A 21439-nucleotide genomic window follows, 5' to 3' on the forward strand; every position below is an offset into this window, starting at 1 on the left:
AGTAAATACAAAAAATTCTGAAGTATGTCAAGTGAATTTTGTTTCACTAAATTAAATATTTTCAACTGACAATACTTCAATATTATATATAGGACATTCTGCTAATCTTTTTATCTTATTTCAGTTTCCATCCAAGTACTATTTTTAAGTATTTGACTTTATATATACAAGGCACTTACTATACTGTAATTATCAATGAAGAACTCAGTACATAATAAGAGCTACATCTACTAGTCTGTTTTGGTCACACTTAACCACAATGAAAATATGAATGAAGTTCTACAAAATATCTTTCATCATTATGTGCTCATGACCCCTAACGTCATTTTTGCATGTCATTCATAGTCTAAAAAAACAAAACATCTCACATAATGTACTAATAAAAAGAACACTGGTTTTGAACATATTGGAATTGAAATCCCAGCACTATGTAACCCTGAAGAAAAATAACTTTCTCTAAGCCATGTTTCTCCAAGAGGATAATTCTGCATAAAGTTGCGGTAAAAATTAAATAAGATTTCTGCTTCCAAATAGCATATTATTATTTCCTGATGAAGACAACTAAATAAATATTTGCTTCATGATATTTGAAAGGTAACAAATTCATTAAAAAAACTCAACCAGGATCCAAAACAGGATGGAGGCCCAAGGAAGTGAGCGTCACATTTAAGGCGGCAGTACTCCTTAGAAGCATGTCCCATGGGAACAGGTGGACCCAAAACAGACAGTTGTATTTCCAAGGGAAATAAAAGTTGGCTTTGAGCATCTCAATTCCTACATCTGGACGGAGGTGATCATAAATTGCTTAGTCCATTAGGCAAATGGAAGATACAAATGTATACCCTCTGAAGAAAGGTATAATCCTAGACCTCAAATAATTTCTGTAAATATTCATAAATAAAATGTTTGGAATAAAAAAGTAACTAGCTACATGAAGAGGCAAGAGAATGAGAACAAAAATCAACAGAAGCAAAAGAATATTGAAACAGTTCCAAAGAAACGCTAGACACAGATTTTAACAAATTGCTTATTAGTTAGGTGACAAAAGACAAAACAGAGTTCTAGCAGAGAACTGGATTCTCAAAATAAAAAACACACACACAAAATCCAAAGCGTATTTCTAGAACTGAAATGCCAAACAGAAACTGCGATCTCACAAGATGGAATAAACAACAAATTAGTTGCCACTGAACAGTTAAGTGAACTCAGATAGTTCAGAAGCAAATATATAAAATAAACAGACAAAAGAACAGTGAATAGAGAAGGGAGACAGAGCATACTGCTAGAAAGACTAATTTATATGGAATTAAGAGTGCTCTAGAAGTAGAGGAAAAGAAAGGGGCAGACATAATACTTGGAAGGCAAAATTGCTAAGAATTTTCCAAAATTGAATTAAGACCATAAAATCAAAGCATCTGAACACAAAGCAGTATAAATATAAATAAATTCATATCTAGGCATATCATAGTGAGACTGGTGAAAACAAAATTCAAAGAACGCAAAGGTGGGGGTAAAATGATTACTTTTCAAGAGAATCACAATAAGATTAGTACTTAACTGTTCAACAGAAATGTTGGGATGGTGAAAAATGACTTCAAATTACTTAAAGAAAGAAACTGCCAATCTAGAATAGTATACCCAGCGAATATATCCTTTAAGTATACATGTAGTATAAAAATATTTCAGGTAAAAATAATGAGATAACTCATCACCAGCAGACAAGTAAGAGAAGAAATACTTAAATGGAAAGCAATCCCGGATAAAATACTGAGTACAAGTTTAACATACACAACAAAGACATTTATGACAGGAATGGGAACATGAAGTTTATGGGAGTGTGTGATTTTTTTTCACTCAATGTGGTAAAATTCAGATGCCAAAAATTAACCATTTTAAAGCATATAGTTCAGTGGCACTTTTTACATTCATATTCATATGCAATCACCATTTCTATCTAGTTCCAAAGCATGCACAATTATTTTTTTTAAATAAACTTAAAGATTCCTTCAAATGGATGCCATGGATTGTTAAAACAAGATTAGATTAAAATAAAATGTGAGTATTTCAGGCTACAACTAAACAGTCCAATTTTTAAACAATACATTTTATATGCTGAAAACTAAATTAATGACTTAAAAAAAGGTATAGCAGTATTTTGTTGTTGTTGCTAAGTACCACTGAGTTGAGTTTGACTCATAGCGACCCTGTGTAGCATTTTCAAGGAGCTGACCTCGTGGTTGAAAGTCCAGTGCTTATCCTATAGCACCACACCAAGAGTCCCAGAATACTCTTTTTGTTGCTGGGACTCTTGGTGTGGTGCTATATAGCAACTCTATATAAGGTTTTCAAGAAGCAACTGGTGGGTTTGAACTGCCAACCTTGCAGTTCAAATTGACTTTTCGTCCTAGTGCTTACTCTACAGTGCCATACCAGGACTCATTTAGGGGTATTTACATCAGCTATAAGTCAGAACTGACTCGACAGCACATAAGAACAACATAAGAACATCAGCTAGATACACAACTCTGCTATATCTGAAAGACTGTAGGCAATGATATATAAAGGGTGGTCCCAGGACAGGTGCTGGTCTGAATGTTTTGTTACTGGTAATTACACAGTGGTTGGAATTTTTATAGCAATTTGGCATTGCAATCTAACAATTTGACAGAAGATCTCTGTTTTACAAATATTTTCAGTCTCTAACAGACTGATAATCTTAAAAATAAAAAGGGGTCCCTGCATCATAGTCTGAAAAAGCGCTCAACTAATACAATAAACATTTTGCTCTATTGAAGAAGATTAAAATAATTTTAAAGATAAAAGAAAACTTAGAAGTAATTCAAACCGATTTTTCAGATTTTAAAATTTAGGTCCAAGATGAAGGAACAACATTGCTCAAAGTCACGCAATTAAACAGTAAAAATGTTAGTTGAACTTTCCTTTTTACTTCACATTCCCTAATTTACAGACATGAATTATAAAAAACACCAATATAGTAATACTGACTCAATGGCACCTAACAACAACAACAGGACAACTTGAGCCTTTGTATATATAGTATTACGGGTTAAAGTGCTGGGCTGCAAGGTTGGTTTGAACCGCAAGGCTGGCAGTTCAAGCTCACCAGCAACTCTTTGGAAACCATATACAGGGTTGCCGAGTTGGAACCAATTCAATAGCACTTAAAACAATGACAACTTGAGGAAATTATTTTTTCTGACAGTTTTGCTTTGTATCATTGAAATCTAATCCAAACATGACAATAACCTTCCCCTAAATCATTTTATAAAACTTAAAAACACATCGTTTCCAAAAAAATAAAACTTCTCCCCCCTAACACACACACAAAAAACCAAGGTTGAATTACTTTGCTATAAAATGTGGATAAAATATGCAACTATTTGAGAAATACCTGAAATAGAAGCAGCCATCTTCCTTGTCATTATCTTTTTTTTTATTACAACTAAATGTTTCTGCCTAGAAAGGAAGTAGGAGAGAAAGAACAGGGGAAATTACAAACATAGTAACATAATTGTTGTTGTTGTTGTTGTTAAGTGCCGTCGAGTCGGTTCCGACCCATAGTGACCCTGTACAGGGTTTCCGAGGGCGTAAATCCTTATGGGAGTAGAAAGCCTCATCTTTCTCCCGCGGAGCGGCTGGTAGTTTCGAACCGCTGACCTTAAGGTTCGCAGCCCGATTCGTAACCACTACACTACCAGAGCTCCTACAGTAACATAATATTTAGGATGAAAACTTACACACATGAACTGAATGTGAATCCAGATCACATCTCGATTTATGAGAATGTTTGTTTCTTTATCATACATGTAAAAACACAATAGTAAAATAAAGACAATGGTGAAAAGACATCCCATTATCTGAAAAGCACACAATGGATTTCTAACACAGTCATGTTTTCAGGTAAAGGTATCTTGATTTAACTGATGGTCCAAATTAAGTAACTGGTTTCTTTAAAAGGTGTTCTGGTAGTATAACGGTTAAAAGCACTTAGCTGCAAACTGAAATGTTGGTTTATAAGCCCAGTAGGCATTCAATTCATGGGAGAAAAGTTCCAGTGATGTGCTCCCTTAAAGATCACAGCCAAGGTAATCCAATAGGGCAGTTCTACATACTTTAGGCATGTTACCAGGAGGGACCACTCCCTGAAAAAAGACATTATGATTTGGAAAGCAGTGGGTCAGCAAAAAAGAGAAAGCCCCCACAATGAGATGGACTGACATAGTGGCTGCAATAATGGTCTCAAATATAACAATTGTGAGGATGGCACAAACCAGGCAGTTTTGTTCTGTTTTGCATAGGGTTGCTATGGACTGGAATCGATTCGATGTCACCTAACACCACCACTCTGGCATAGTGGGTTATATGAGTTGGAATGGCACAGAGCAACAACAATTTCCTAGACAAAGTATTAAAATGAACCTAAATGCTGAAATGATTTGTTAAATCAGGATCCCCTAAAGTTTAAGATTTACTTTTTAATTTTAAATTTAGATTTAAATTATTTTCTAATTTTTTAAACTACACTGTAAAGTATAGTAGCCAATAGTTACTTACGCTCTTGAATTCTTGAAAGGCAGTTAGTATGAATTGATATGTGGTATAAACATAAAATGCACATCAAATTTTAAAGGCATAGTAAATACAATGTGAAATATATCTTAAACGATTTACAATACTGAATATATATTGATGGAAACGTTTTCTATGTTTACGTTAAAATACATTTAAAATTAATTTTATCTATTTCTCTTTTTACATGGCCACTAGAAAAAAATTTTAAATAACATATAGCTCATATTGTATTGAACAATGCTGCTTCAGATCTACAAAGTGTGCTAGCCCTGACTCTTTACCCTGTAACCTGTCAATCATACTTCTCTTTGTTCACCTCATTTTCTATATTTCCCATTAGAGCTATTTAGTGGCTTTCTGCCTTGGGCTGCTATCCTTCAGACATGGGTCAGACATGGCATCTTTAGGAGGAAAATATCTGAAAAAGTTATGAAAAATCACAATGAATGCTAATCTTTTGAATACCATTAATACTTAATTTTGAAATGTATAGCAATGCATTTCAAATAAAATATGAGGAATAGAATGGATCATTTCTGTCAACTATATAGATTATATTTTGATAATACTTTTAAGCTAAACATTAAGAGCTAATACTAACATCTAAAACTGACATCTTGGACTCACATTTGCTGGTGGCCGGTTCCCACTACTAGACAGCTTCCACAGCTTCATAGAAATACGTGTTGGATTAATATTTTTAATGATACTGCCATCCTCAGAAATAACAGTAATAATGAAATCTGTCATGGTACACATTAAAAAAAATTGATTAATGGATATAGTTAAATAGATGTATGCCATAAAGCATGCATCTTGTTTAAGTGTAAACAATAAAATTCTGATGAGAAAGAAAATAAAACCACTCTTTAGCATTTCCCAACAATTCATCTATAAGCTTATTAATCATGACAAACAATCTAGTGTTAGATATGGACAAGTTCTCCCCAGAAATCTAACTCTTATTTAACAACTTTGCTCTTAACATTCCCTTCTCTTATTTTCAGTCTGTCAAGCTATAAAGTTCCTTCATGCAAGAAAAAAAGGCTAGATTATGGATGCTTAGCAAGTGAATGTTAAGTCAATTAGTCTCTAAACCATATATTGTATATATTTCAAACATAATGTTTACTTTTTCATGTTTCAATAATATACAGTACTTAGAGCTCCTCAAGTATTATAATATAAAATATTCTTATTTACCAGCTGTAACACTCATTTAGCACCTGTTATAGTTTTTTAAATTACAAAGGATGTCTCAAATCTACAAACAAAAATGGTACAATTACAGAGGCTATGTATATATGTAATTAATTTATAAAAAATAATTGTTAAAAAAATTGTAAGCTTTTGGTGTGCTTCATCCTATTCTTAAAAATATATACAGAAGATTATCGTTTCAAGGAAACAAATCTTCCAGAAAATGACCTGTGTAGAGCAAACACTAAAGAGTCCTGGTGTTGCAGTGGTTAAGCACCAGGCTGCAAACAAAGATTGGCAGTTCCAACCCACTAGTTACTGCACAGGAGAAAAGTGCAGCAGTCTGCTTCTGTAAAAATTATAGTCTTGAAATGCAATGGGGGAGGAGGGGTTTATTCTGTCCTATAGGATCACAATGAGTCGGACTGGATGGCAACAGGTATTTGGTGTTCTTTGTCTGTTTAAAAACAAATACTATTAGTCGCGCTTCACCAACATGGCGGCCGCTAAAGGTGGTGCTGGTTTAGGAGAAGCGGCCACAGGGAATGGACGACGGGTTCACCTGGGGATTCCTGAGGCAGTGTTTGTGGAAGATGTCGATTCCTTCATGAAGCAGCCTGGGAATGAGACTGCAGATGTAGTCTTGAAGAAGTTGGATGAACAATATCAGAAATATAAGTTTATGGAACTCAACCTTACTCAAAAGAAAAGGAGGCTAAATGGTCAGATTCTGGAAATTAAGCAGACTTTAGAAATTCTTAAATACATGCAGAAGAAAAAAGAGTCCACCAATTCGCTGGAAACCAGATTCTTATTGGCAGATAATCTGTACTGCAAAGCTTCAGTTCCTCCTACTGATAAAGTGTGTCTGTGGTTGGGGGCCAATGTAATGCTTGAATATGATATTGATGAAGCTTAGGCACTGCTGGAAAAGAATTTGTCAACTGCTACAAAGAATCTTGATTCTCTTGAGGAAGACCTAGACTTCCTTCGAGATCAGTTTACTACCACAGAAGTCAATATGGCCAGGGTTTATACTGGGATGTCAAAAGAAGAAACAAAGATGATTCTACCAAGAACAAAGCATAATGTTGGCAATTAAAAATGTGGTTCCATTTTCCAAACATGTTATTTTAAATATCTCAAAGTTTATCCTTGAAGATTGGCATAACTGAATGATTTATTTTCAGCAGCAAGAATGAGAATTAAAAATTTTTAAAAACGTAAATACCATTTATTAAAAAACAAATTATTTTCCAGTGTTTTGTGAGATTAGCAGGGTTTTAATTTTTTCCCCACATTTCCCAGTAAAATAAATGCTGCTTTCATCATATTTTGTTTATCATAGGGAAACTCCAAGTTGAAATGGCCACAAACTAAATGCATGGTTACTAGTACAGTTTACTTTGTCTTTATTGGTTGATGTTGCTCTGATTTGATGTGGTTAAACCAGTTTAGAGGTAGGAAAGACAGTTTCAGTATTTACAGACTTGGTTTTCTTCAGCACATGTGGAGTTTTAAGGCTCTGCTGTTGATTTGTCTGACGTAAATGGGGTTCCATGAATTACTGGTTAACCAATAACTGTCGTAATACTCTCAACTTTTTAGGAAATGGTAATTTGCCTTTGTAAACAGGAAGGGGGCTATTGATATCACACATTTTCTTATCCCAAACACAGTGTCTTTGTGATGGCAGCATAGGAGACCTCGACAGATGTGAAAGAAGATTACCAGCTCAGCACTCTCGGCTAAGGCGATTTCTATTTATTAATGGTTCTCCAAAGCAGTTTACTAGGCATATTAAGATAAATGTCAATTGGCGATGGAAAAGAATTGTAAGCTTTTCTATTCGTGAGAATGAATAAATGCTAGCACTAGATGATACAGGTTCTAGTGAAAACTTTACAAATGTGCTGTTCCTTCTTCACGTAGTAAGATCTTGTATAATGTTTTGTACTTGTATTTCATGATATTAAAATAATGAAGTTCAAAAAAAAAAATACTATTTTCCTACAGACTTAGCACTGTCACACTAAATTGAAGCTACCTGCTTACTGTCTCCTAGACTAGAATGAACTCATTAAAAACTGTTGTTATGCTTGAGGTAACTAACAGCCTGAACATAGCAGGCATTTAGTAGATAAGTGTTGCTCTAAAACACCTTTAATCATAAATGCTGAAATGACTGATGCATAGTCATCCAAATTAAGTTAAAAGTTAGGTCTAAGTTCTGAGGGTTTAATATCATAACACCTTTAATACAGCATAACTCCACAGTTTCAGTTTTTATTTCTTATTATGCAAAATTTTACAATTACAATTCAGGGAATGTGCAAACACAAACCGAACAAATTACTTTAGATTATAAACTTTTGTGTGAATTTTTAGTTCACTGTTAACATTAAAGGAGTACAGGACTTACAGTGAGAAGAGATAAAATTGTATCAGTGCATTTTATTTACCATAAAAAAGACTACAATATACATGTTTTTAATCAAGCTAAAGATACACCTAAGATACATAACTTATGCCATTAAAGGAAAAAGCGAATTATCATTGCAAACTTATTTAAATACTGTGAATTACTCACCAGTAAAAAGACCTCCTGCTAAAAAGGAAGCATCTTTGTCATATTTAACATTGAGGCGAATGGGTTTGTCAGGATCTGGAAGAATCATTAACTTAATTATGGGTCCTTCAATGGTATTCTTGTTATAGGTGGCTTTGATCTGAATAGTATGTTCTCCCCTAATACAAAAAAATTCAAAAAAACAGGGGGAGGGAGTGTCAAATTATATTAGTTACAAACTAAAAATTCTGAGAGGTACTCTATGTAAAATAATCTAGAAAACTTTTGGACTTTCTTCCCAGTATCATTTACTTTCTTGGTGATTAGTCATATTTCAGTAGAAAAGCACAGAAAACTCTCCACACATAATTTAGGGACACTTCTGTTTATCTTATGCATATCTGAGAAGTAAAAGCCTGACTCTTCATCCAAACACTCTACACCTGAACAGTTCTAATTCTTACTTTACACTAAACAGAAGAGTAGTTATTACTTTGAATTTCAATGAATAATAAAGAAAATCAATCTGCATAATACCAATTTTGGTTCTTACCTAGGGGCAAAAACACTGAATACTCCCAAATTAGCCCTGCCCTTTTCATCTGTTTTAGGCTGCTGGTTTGAAGGAATAAGCTAAAAAGCAAATTAAAACAAAGATGTTAGAGAATTCTAGAAATCAGTAAAGTTCTTTTTCTTTTAACAAGCATGTCTAATTTGAAACTACAAATTCATACCTCTAAAATCTATAATTTCTAATTTGAACTGAAATAATATGCAACAACATAATTCAAAGGATAATAACCACTCATCTTGATCTACTAAACTAGAATGTAGTGTATTTCAGTTACTAAGTTGTAGAAATCAAAGTCGGGTTGTGGAGGTGATGTGATAATATAAATAAATACAAGGCATTATAATACCATGGAACATGGTGGGACACTGAACTGTTAACTGAAAAGTCAGTGGTTCAAACCCACCAGCCACTGCTCAGAAACCCTATAAGGTAGCTATGAGTCAGAACTGACTCAACAGCATTTAACAACAATACTAGTTTCATTGATACTTCCTCTTTCTCTTAAACATTTACTCAAGTACTTCTTAAATCTTTGCTACAATACTACCTCTATAGTGATAATTAAGAATCAGTGGTCATATTTCTTAATAACTGGTTACAAGAAGATCTTACAGAAGCTCTCTAAAAACTAGAATTTTACCCTTATTCTGGGGTTGTAAATAATCACTGTTTTACAATCCCGGAAGCAAACACTGAGAACCAAAGTGATTTTGTAGCCTACAGTAGCAAAAAAAAATCACTCAACCCTAAGCCATAAGGCCTATTTCTGCTTTGATGGACCCTAAAGAGTACACAAAACCGGTAAATGCAGACAAAACCAGCAATAATTGGATGTAAAATGATAAGGAATATTTGAAATGATAAGATAAACTCCTATAGTTGTACCTGTTCCATTTACCCTCAACCCACTGTCTCTCAACTCATCTTTCTCAAAGTGTTTCTTCTCTTTGGATCCTAAATATTTGTAGCTGAGCCAGAAATCAGTCTTCTATTTCAAGTTGTATAGCAGCAACAACACAGAGTCCTTTTAGACAATTCTGACTCTGATTTTACTAGGAAAAAATGTGCATGTGGATCAAAATACATTCTAGGTAGGTACTCAAATCTCCTAGATGACTTTTAGGATCGACCTGTCAGGTCCTAGGAAATCCCTGCTGTGATTTTGATAGAGCTGATAAATTCTGAGGAATCTGTTATTTTAACACAATATTAATTCTTTTCATTAACTAAAGTTAATAAAATGCTTATGGAAGGACATATAAAACTGCCTGTTAGGTGCCACAGAGTTGGTTCCAACCCATAGCGATTCTATGTACAATAGAACAAAACACTGCCCTATGTCCTACACTTTTCTCACAACTATGTTTGAACCCACTTCTGCTGCCACTGTGCCAGTAAGTCTCATAGGGTTTTTCCCTTTTTTTCCTCTGGCCCTCCACTTTACCAAACATGAGGTCTTTCTCCAGGGACTGGTCCCTCCTGGTAAAAATGTCCAAAGTATGAAAAGCATAGGCTGGCCATCTTGGATTCTAAAGCACTTCCTGGTTGTACTTCTTCCAACATAGATCTGTTTGTTCTTCTGGCAGTCCATAGTATCTTAATATTCTTTTTCAACACCCTAACTCAAATGCATCAATTCTATGGTCTTCCTTATTCACTGTCCAACTTTCACATGCATATGAGGGTACAGAAAAGACCATGGCTTATGTCAGGCACACATTAGTCCTCAAACTGACATCTTTGTTCTTGAACATTTTAAAGAGGTCTTTTGCAGCAGATTTGCCTAATGCAATATGTCATCTGATTTCTGGACTGCTGCTTCGATGAGTGTTGATGGTGGATCCAAGCAAAATGAAGTCTTTGACAACTTTAATCTTTTCTCCATTTGTCAAATGCACTCCAATCAGCAGTAATTTTCATTGCTGCCTCTAGAGGGTGGTGCATAAATTTGATAACTTTGACCTAGTGGTGTTAACTGGTCTTCCTTGCAGGCGTATAGATATGATCCTATCACAGAGAGCATTACACTTCAAAATAGATCTTGAAATATTCTTTTTGATGATGAATGTGATGCCATTTCTTTTCAATTTGTATTCCAGGCATAGTAATCACTGTCAGATTCAAAATGGTTAATATGAAACCATTTCGGTTCACTAATGCTTAGGACATCAATGTTTATATGTATTCCATTTCATTTTTGACAACTTCCAGTTTTCTCAGATTCATACTTCGTACAGTCCATGTTTGGATTATTAAAGGATGTTTGCAGGTGTTTCTCTTCATTTTGAATTGTGCCCATCAACAAATGAAGGTCCAGTAAGCTTTATTCCATTCGTGTCATCACAGTCAACTCTTCCCCAGTCATATTTTAAGTGCCTTCCAACCTGAGGGCCCCAACTTACAGTACTTTATCTACAATATTTAGTGCTACTCCATGTGTTTCAATATTCTGGGTGACCCTACCAGCATTCAAAATACTGGTATCACAGCAACACACAAGTCACCACAGTTTGACAAAAAAACAGATGAATGGTGGCAACAGCTTGGCTAGGACCAATAAATTTCCTTAAGTCAATGGAAGGAACTCTCAAAGTACTTCTTAGCAAGGGTCTGACAGCTTCTCTTCCTGCCTTTAGTAGGAGCGTCATCAATTTTATACCTGGAATCCTATTCTACTCTAGATCTAGAGCTGTTCCTATGCATACATACTCATGCATACAGAAGGCACCTAATCTTGAACTTCCTGGGGCTTAAACAGTTTGTCCCCAAAATTTACAGGTTGAAGCTCACACCTGTCTCATATAAAGAGCAACAAAGGAGAAGGTACATCACTCTAGAACAACAGCTTTTGCTGGCTCTGGTAGCTCTCCATTAACAGGGTTCTGACATGATTCCTTCTTGCTTACTCTTAGCTGGCTGTTGTTGTTAAGTGCTGTCAAGTAGGTTCCGACTCATAGCAACCCTTTATAGGGTTTCCGAGGAGCAGTAATTACACCTGCTCCTTCACCTATACTACTTTCACTCACCTTGTTACAGTGTTATCCTAGTCAGAAAACCAAATATTACTCGTACTTTATAATATAAACACTACAGAGCCACAACATGGGTCTCTTATTACACTATTCGTTAAGATATAAACTTTACTTCCTCAAAAAAACGAAAAAATATTCCAGCTGATTTAAACTAAGTAGTAATAAAATTTACACAGAATTATGTGAAAAAAGAACTGTCACACGCTAAAATATTACCATGAGAATAAAACCCAAAATTCTAAAAATATAAGAAATAATTAACAGAATTTTGAAACTTACCTTTAAATTGCTAGCTTTTATAAGATTTATTTTAACCTGTGGGGCAGGTGCTGGATTATCCCATTGATCGCAAAGTTGAACAATAAGAGGATTCTGTAATTCTTTCCCATTAATAACTGGAATGGCCTGAAATAGATACAAAATAATGTATAAAGCACTAACACATGCAAAACCATCAAATTACCACTTATAGGAGAATCACCTAGTTTAGCTCTTTTATATTTAAAAGCAGTTTCTTTCACCAATAAAAGTAACTTTTTGAAAGTCTAAGAAATTGTTAGATACCACATGATCGAGCAATTCCTCTACTTGGTATATATCTATAAGAAATAGAAGCCATAACATGAGTAGATATATGCACACCAATGTTCATAGCAGCACTATTCACAACAGCAAAAAGATGGAGACAGCCTAAGTGCCCATCAACTGAAGAATGGATAAACAAACTGTGGTACATACACACAATGGGATACTATGCTACCTTCAAGAACAAGGAAGCTGCAAGCCACTGCATAACATGGATGAACCTTGAGGACATTATACTGAGTGAAATTAGTCAGTCATAAAAGGACAAATATTACATAAGACCATTATTGTAAAAGCTTAAGAAAAGATATCCATACTAAAAAAAAAATTCTTTGTTGGTTACAGGTGGGGTTAGGGTGAGGGCCTTGGGGGAGGTAGAGGAAGCAGAGTTGGGGGCATACACATCATAGTTCGGGTGTTGAGGAGGACCACGTTCCATAGACTCCTGTTGACCTGGAGATGAGAAAGAAGAGGAAGCGCTGATTGGTCCAAAGTGGGGGGACACCTGACCCTATGAAAACGGACATAGCCACAGAAGGCTAGAGTTGAGAGAGAAGCATCCAGTAGATATGAAGTGAGGGGAGACACAGAAGAATACCCAAACTTGAAGATAACACCAATTTGACCTAGCCTCAATGGCTTGATAATCAAAACTCAACTAGAGGAAGATTAAAATAAATAAATACAATAACAAAATCATTTTTGATAAAGGAAACGAGGGGGAGTTTAGTTTAAGAGTGTGTGTGGGGGGGGGAGACAGAGTCCCCACTGAATAGTTTTCATCTTGTCTAGATGGGTCTAGTTAAAAGAGATGGGGATAATATTCTTATGATTCAATAGTGAGTATCTGTTATTATGACTAACTGCGACTGTCACAATTGAACAAGTTTTGTAACAAAAACAGAGAAATAGTTAATCTTACAGTTCAGAAACAAAGGACCCTAGGATCATCAAGGGAGAAGAGCACAAGCGGAATGAAAGACCTTATCCAGAGAAGCAGCCACACAAGAGATGGAAAGATGGAGGCAGAGAGGATACAGGGAGCAGCTAAGGACTCTAGATTCATGGGAAGAGAGGGACTAAGAGATGGCCAGGAGGCAGACTTGCAGAATGTGCCCTTTGTTGGTATAAATTATTATACATGCCTGAGTGTTTTAAATAACAGAAAAAGAGCAAAGTGAATAGAAATACTGTTAACTGATGGCACATGGAGGAGATTATAATCATTGTAATGAACAAGGTATATAATTTGTTGAATGTAAAACTGATGATATGCCCTGTAAACTTTCACTCAATCCACAATAAAAATCTTTACAATTTTTTGTCTTTATTGGTTATTGGTGGGTTGGGGTGGGGACTTTGGGGGAGGTGGAGGCGATGGTAGAGCACAGGGTAGGGGGAAGATGCATCATAGTTTGAGTGTTAGTAAGGACAATACACAAGAAGGGGGAGGGGTAGAAGAACAAGATGGTTAGGGGAACACTGAGACAGGTTTGCATGGGCTGTATGGGACACAGGTAAATAGTGATGCATGCTCAACCTTGGAACAACAGGCCTCTGTGATACAGGGATCGAGGCATACTCTAAAACATGATTACAGAAAGGCTGGCAGCCCATCGTCAGCCTGTAACTGACTGGAATACCTAAAAGGGGTACTAGAACTTGCCCAGTGAAATAGGCCTCTTTGGAGCCTTTGCAATATATAGGACTTGGGTGGAATCCTGAGCCCCATCCAGAACCTTCTGAGGTGAGATATTCCCACTAGAAAGTGAGTGAGGGGAGATACACAAGAACACCCAAACTTGCAGACGGTACCCATTTGACCTAGTCTTGATGGCTTGACCAGAGGAAGATTAAAAAAAAAAAAAAAAAGAACAAAACGATTTTTGATAAAGGAAACAATGGTAAATTGCTACAATATTTAATGAACTTGACCTATACTCATGGAGGTAGTAGCTCTAAATACCAACAGAGAGGAAGGAGTCTTCACATCAAGTATCATTGCTATCCACTCTACATAGGGTAGATAGGGACAGGTAAGTTAGACACTGGCTACCTAAATGAGGGGGCGAAAAAGGCACGAAGGGACTGGCTTACAAGGTTTCAAGAGGGCATTTTGTTTAAGAGTGTGTGTGTGGGTGGGGGGGGGGTGGATAGAGTTCCCACTGAATGGTTTTCATCTTGTCTAGGTGGGGCTGGTTAAAAGAGATGGGAATAAGACTCTTATGATTCAACAGTGAGTAACTGTTATCATGACGAATTACAACTGTCACAATTGTAAAGGTAGAAGTTTGTAACAAAAACGGGGGAGTAGTTAATCCTGTGGTCCAGAAACAGAGAACACTAGGGCCATCAAGGTTGAAGAGCACTAGCGGAATGAGGGAACTTATATAGAGAAGCAGTGACACCAGAGATGGAGGCAGAGATGGGGACATGGAGAGAGGGAGTAGCTGAGGACTCTAAACTCATGGGAAGAGAGCGACTGAGAGCTGGCAGCCAGGAGGCAGGCTTGCAGAATGTGCCCTTTGGTGGTGTAAATTATTATATATGCCTGAGTGTTTTAAACAACAACAATAAAAAAGAGTTAAAGTGAATAGAGAGAAATACTGTTAGTTAACGGCACATGGAGGGGATTATAAATATAGTAATGAAACAAGGTGTATGATTTGTTGAATGTAAAACTTATGACTGCCCTGTAAACTTTCACTCAATTCACATTAAATAATAATATTAATAACTAAATTGGGCAACTGGTAAATTATCCTATTCTCTTTAATTTTATAAATGCCTGAAAATTTCTGTAAAAAAGTCTAAACAATTTAAGTAATCAAATTCACTATTTTTAATAAAGTATGAACAGTGATAAGTCAAATAATGAATAATTAAGAAGTCTCATATTACTTCACTATAAGTATTGTGCTAATTTCAACAAAATGTATCTATTCTGATTCACTGATAGTCTGAAAACTATAAACCACATTATGTTAAATTCAGTCAAGACAGAAAATTACTTACCTCCTTTAATTCTGGCCAGTCTATAAAGAGAATTTTAGCTGGGGGTCCAGAAATTAGCTTCACTCGAATGAAGTCAGAAAACTCACGCCAAGTAAAACACAGATCCTTATTTCCAGGAGGACCTGGAATAAATTTGATGCCTCTTACACTTATACTTTGTGTGTTTTCCTAAAGAGGAAAAGTACATTGAGAAAAGACAGGAGAATAATGGTCAGTTTCAGAAAAACAAAAATGCTATGCCATTAACCCATTTGCATTTAGATGTGTTTATCTCCGTGACATATAGCAAATAACTTGCCAATATGGGCATAAAACAATTTTCATATCCACAATAAGATAAATGGAATTTCTTTTATTTGTGTGTATGAGTGTGTTGGGGGGCGGGGAGGATCTAAAAGGTACCTGTTGTTGTTAAATGCCATGGAATCGGTTCCAACTCATAACAACCTTGTATGGGGTTTCCCAGGAGCAGCTGGTGAGTTTAAACAGCTGACCTTGTGGTTAGCAGCCCAGTGCTTATGCAACAGTGCCATACCAGAAGTCGAATAGATTCCAGCTACATCTTTTATCCTATCTTTTCTTAATTTCCCTCTTCCTTACACTGCCCCATAGCCTTAGCATTTGTTCTTTCGCTTTACTCCCAACACTCTTTCCCGAATTTCTACCTGGCTTTTCCTTAATTTTCTGTATGCCTGACACATTAATCAGAGGGGTTTTCCTTAATCATCCTACATAATGATATTCTATCCTCTTATCCACTTTATTTTCTTATCACTTATTTCTTATTCACTGCATGTATTACTGATTACAAGGTAACTCTGACACTGTTCAATCTCCAATATTAGAAATAACGTGTAGCACACCTCATATTACCATGAATCAATGAGAGTAACCTGTAATCTCTGCAAAATGACTGATTTCAGACTGGCCCAAGCAGTGCATACTCACATTCTGATAGTGAGTTTTAAGGATTTAATCATTTTAAACTTCTACTGAGTACAAATTTACTTAACCAGATTTTAAAAATCAGAGATAAAACTCCAAAATTTAATTTCTAAGACAACTGTGTATAGAACATTTTCTCTAAAAATACAGTGTTAAAACTTCCACTCAATTAATAATAAAATTATTTTTAAAGCAGTACTAAATAATCACAAATTAATTTCCCCTAAAGCCCCAAGAGCTCAGAGAAATTTTCAACATTTAGAAAACACATTAAATTGATAATTCATTATTTGAAATTTCAAAATATATACTCTATCCTAGAATTCCAAAATTAATAGTAGAACTACCAAAAACCTTCTTGAAAAAGTTACTTGTTTTTAAAGTCATATTGGAAATTGTTCTGGCCTTATTTCAAATCTTAAAAATGAAAGTTGTATATGCACTCACAAATTACAGATGAGTACAAATAGAGCTTAATGTAAAACTACGAAAATTAGCAAAAACAGTATCAGTAAAATGACAGCAGACCGGAAGAAAGTCAATTTGTGTGGGGGAGACATGAGTGACAATGCTTAAGCAGAATTCTGTAGTACACAAGGAAACTTAAAAAAATTCATAAAAAATTTAAATATAATGGAATGTTTTCATGAACTTTTTGAGAAGCCTTTTCGTACTTAGGAGATGGATTTCAAATTGTGTGCAGTGTAAATGGATGATAGAGCTGGCATCTAAGAAGTGGCATAAGACAAGCATAAAAATGAACCATTGGACTTGGTCAAGTGGAACAAGACGGAAAAACAAGATCAGAGTGACTTGTTAAAAAAAGACAAAGGATGTGAAAACAGAATGCATACAACTCTTTTCAAAGAGTTTTACCAAAGAAGGCAAAGGAAGTATGTGTAGGGTTTGGGAAAGTGTTGTTTTTTAAGATGAGAAGTATTCAGTGTGTTCATATGCTGATGCCAATAATCTAATAGAGAGAAAAACAGAAGAGGATACATTTTAAAAGCAATTAAATAAGAGACTGCCATGGGAGCCTGCACATAATATGGTAGGAGCAGACACTGTTCATGTATAATAAAAAAACACAGTTATTTCCTGGTCTAGATGTAGGGTGAAGTGAGCTACTAAAAGATAATCAAACATAATCAAACCTTCCTTATCAGGAATGTGGTTTTTGAAAATTAGAAAACAATAGCATAACAGATTAGTGGAGACAGAAAATCCAGTTTATAAGGTAAAAAAGGATAATTCTTATAACTATTCAGTTAAGTAAAAAGTGCAGTCTTAGCTCTAAAGAAGAGTTCTGGAAAACATTCCATGCTCTAAATGAATTCAACTTTCCTTAGTTCTCAGAGAATTATTCTTCTCACCCACTCTGATCTGGCAGGTTCCTTAGAGACACAACTCTAACATCTCCTTTTCTCTTAAAGCTATCTCTGATCTCTCCAACAGAGTATATCATCTTGTCTGTTAATTTTAAACTGAAAGAATTCTACCAGGATTATTTTCCAAGCTAATATGAATTTAACTGCCAAGTTACAGATTTTAATAATCAGTTTACTGTGAAATTTTATGCAAATAGCCACATGAAAAACTTCCTTTACATACATATTAAAATACTTACAGATGGAATAATTTGAAATATGAAATTTGCTTCAAAATGACATTAAAAGAGGGTAAGTAGTGGAGGTAAAGATGAAATAAAACTAGCCATGGTTTTATTTTATTTTATTCAATGATAGGTACAAATGAATTCTTTATCCTATTCTATCTACTTTTACATATCTTTGAAATTTCTTATTATAAAGTTTTTTTAATACCTTCCATTTTTGACTTTCCATGTTAACCATTAAGAGCTCTTAAAAGTCATTTTAGTTTTTCCCAAACTGTTCTACAAATAAAACAATGGCATAAACCAATTGCTGTGAAAAGTAACCATACCTGAAAAGCAGTTTTCAAATTTGAGCTATCAAGTCCAACCCCAGCAATTCCCAAAGCAGATAAAGAACTTTGTGAAAATGCTTGAATCTGATTTCCATACTGATCTGTCACTATTACAACTTAAAAAAAAGAAAGAGTTTTATTTTAAAGTGTTATCTTTTCAGTAAAATGAACTTAAAAGTTTATACTCTAACTCATTCTTAGTTCTAAGTAATTTAAAAAAATTAAATCTATTGTACACATTATATAATAAATTTTATAATAAAATGACTCAAGAATCTGTATTTAGATTTATATATTTAACATAACACAGATATTAATCAGATTTTACTCAGGAAATTTGAAGGAAATATTTTAGGATTTAGTAATGGTTTTGTTGCTAGTGGCCAGTGAGTCCATTTCAGTGCATGGTGACTCTTGTGTGTGCAGAGTAGAACTGCTCCATAAAGTTTTCAAGGCTGTGATCTTTTGTAATTCAACTGCAAGATTTGTCTTTCAGGACACATCTGGGGTGGATCTGTCAATTTTTCACTTAACTAGGTGTGCCACCCAAGGCCTTTTTGCAATATTCTAAATACAATACAAATAAAGGATACAAATTTATTTAACATTTTTAATAGTAACTATTCATATATGTTTTTAACAAACTATTTTGGACAAACTGATTATCAGGATAGGTAAAGATAGTCTTAACACTCCTATTTTTTCTGACACTGAATTTTAAACCAAAGCTTTTCTTACAGACTACGTAGGCCAACGTATCAATGTAAAGAAATATGAACATGTTTTAAGAAACAAAAGCAGGGCATACTAACCTACTTCTCCTTGAAGTTCTTGGCCCATCTGTACTGTTTTTCCTCCTTTTAGCTCACATTTTAGATGTTTAGGTTCATCAGGAAGTGGTCTGAAATTGGGTAACAAATTAAACAAATTTAAGTTACACACATAATTGTAGAAAAAATATTCTATTATGCTAAAGTGTAACACATAACATTTATAAAACAAATATATAATAATGCCCTTCCAAATACTTTTTCAATTTATAGAAAAGTGGGAAAAAGAATCTTTGCAGAGATAATAATAGAAAGTACTGAAAAAAATGTAAAAGGAGTCGAAGAATTCAGAGGACAAGGTATTAGATGGTGGTGGTGGTTACGTGCTGTGGAGCTGGTTCCAACTCATAGTGACCCTGTACAGGGTTTCTGAGGCTGTAATTCTCTACGGGAGCAGAAAGCCTCATCGTTCTCGTACAGAACAGATGGCAGTTTCAAACTGCTACCCTTGTGGTTCAGTTCGCAGCCCAATTTGTAACCACTACACTACTAGGTTTGCCATCTATTCACTTAAGTCTTCTAGATTTCTATCAGTTATGGTTGGTTAATTGGTTATGAGCTATGGAGTTGGTTCTAACTCACTGCGACCCTGTATAGACTTTCTGAGGCTGTAAATCTTTGTGAGAGCAGAAAGCCTCGTCTTTCTCCTGTGGAACCACTGATAGTTTGAACTGCTGACCTTGAGATTAGCATCCTGACTTGTAACCACTATGCTACCAGAGCGCCTTTATCAATCATAGAATAAGTCAAAAAATATTGCTACAAAATCTAGACCCCCCCCCCTTATGAAACAAACATATCAAAATGTGAAGCTATGGCTCCTCGGTGTATCTTCCAACCAGGTCTATATACTTCTGAAGAGCACATTTTCATCTCTAACTCTTCCCCAAAGAATTCTGTGCTCTTGGACTTATACAACATTATAATGGCACTTGGGGGCATCCTCTCAAAAAATTCACTGACATCAAGCAGATTCTTCTTAAAGGGTTTCTGGGCTATAAATTTTTCTAAAAGCAGAAAATCTCATCTTTCTCCTATAGAGCCAGCTGCTGGTGGGTTTGAACAGCCAACATTGCAGTTAACTGTCCAGTGCATATCCTACAACGCCTCCATAGGTACCCTTTGGAGACTAAAACAAGTGTATTACTGAGAAAACTTGTCCTTTAAAGAATGTTGAAGTTCTTCCAAATACTAGAAGGCCAATTAAGCCAAGGATTATAGTTATGATAGGAATTAATCACTATCTCCAGTGAAGCATCTAAAGTCAACCTACCAGATTCACATAAACTACAGTATTTTTTTTTTCATTAAAAACCACTTTTGCATGTTTACATGAAAGAAAACGATTTTTGTTGCCATGTGCTAAATTTTAAAATACCTCGAAATATAATAAGTCCACAAACCTTACTGTAAATGCACTTTCCAAAGACACATGATCATCTTGGAATGAAACCTGGCAATATCGCATATCTTTTACAGATGTTGGTACTTGTACATCAGGAAGCAGACCCTGGAGCAAGTGTTCTTTGTTAATATCAGGAGTCCAATTAACCTAGAAGAGAAATTACATGTTTAGGGAGAAGACAAAGCTTAGTCTGTCTAATGCCCTCCTAGTTACCTAACTGTAGACTGGTAAGCTAAACTATAACCCATCCTTCCTACTCCCAAGGAAAAAAAAGTCCTTTTGTGATCAGAATGATGGCTTTATATAATACTATGATAAACAGTATGATTTTCTTCGTCTTTCTCTTTTAATTCCCATATCTTCTAAAACAACAAAATAAATATTCCTAAATCATTCCTTTTTGGGGAATAACTTTTTTTTGTGAGTTGCGTGAAAGTTTACAGAGTAGAACGTAAGTTTTAACATCAGCTATTCATACATTTTGTTTAATTCCGCTGACTGCAAACCTCTTAATATAACATCACTTCCTCCTTGTGTTTCCTATATTCATTCCTACTTTTTCCATAACTCTTCTGCATTTTGTCCTTGGTAAATGCTGCCCTTTGTATCTAAAATGGTTGGTTATTATAAGATGTGTTATTGTTTACATCTCACAGACTAGACCTATTTTTTGACTGAAAATTGAGCCATGGGGGTGAGTTTAGTTCCAGAATTGAAGGGTGACTAAGGTCCACTGTCTCTGGG

At 35.1% G+C, this 21439-nt stretch overlaps 1 protein-coding gene and 1 pseudogene across 1 annotated transcript in view; one reads left to right on the plus strand and one right to left on the minus strand.

The window, feature by feature from the left end:
• SMCHD1 (structural maintenance of chromosomes flexible hinge domain containing 1) overlaps positions 1–21439 on the minus strand; it is a 239197-nt gene that overhangs the window by 46177 nt on the left and 171581 nt on the right. Inside the window, exons 26-34 of the mRNA XM_006867274.1 lie at positions 20694–20842; positions 19273–19361; positions 18458–18576; positions 15569–15736; positions 12248–12373; positions 8916–8995; positions 8384–8541; positions 5221–5336; positions 3413–3477 (exon numbers count right to left, since the gene is read on the minus strand). Coding sequence (XP_006867336.1) covers positions 3413–3477; positions 5221–5336; positions 8384–8541; positions 8916–8995; positions 12248–12373; positions 15569–15736; positions 18458–18576; positions 19273–19361; positions 20694–20842 — 1070 coding nt within the window. The remainder of the gene's footprint in view (positions 1–3412; positions 3478–5220; positions 5337–8383; positions 8542–8915; positions 8996–12247; positions 12374–15568; positions 15737–18457; positions 18577–19272; positions 19362–20693; positions 20843–21439) is intronic.
• Positions 6290–6882, plus strand: LOC102842250 (annotated as a pseudogene).

This window comes from Chrysochloris asiatica, unplaced genomic scaffold (genome assembly GCF_000296735.1).
Source record: "Chrysochloris asiatica unplaced genomic scaffold, ChrAsi1.0 scaffold00103, whole genome shotgun sequence".
In the NCBI taxonomy this organism is placed as follows: Eukaryota; Metazoa; Chordata; class Mammalia; order Afrosoricida; family Chrysochloridae; genus Chrysochloris; species Chrysochloris asiatica.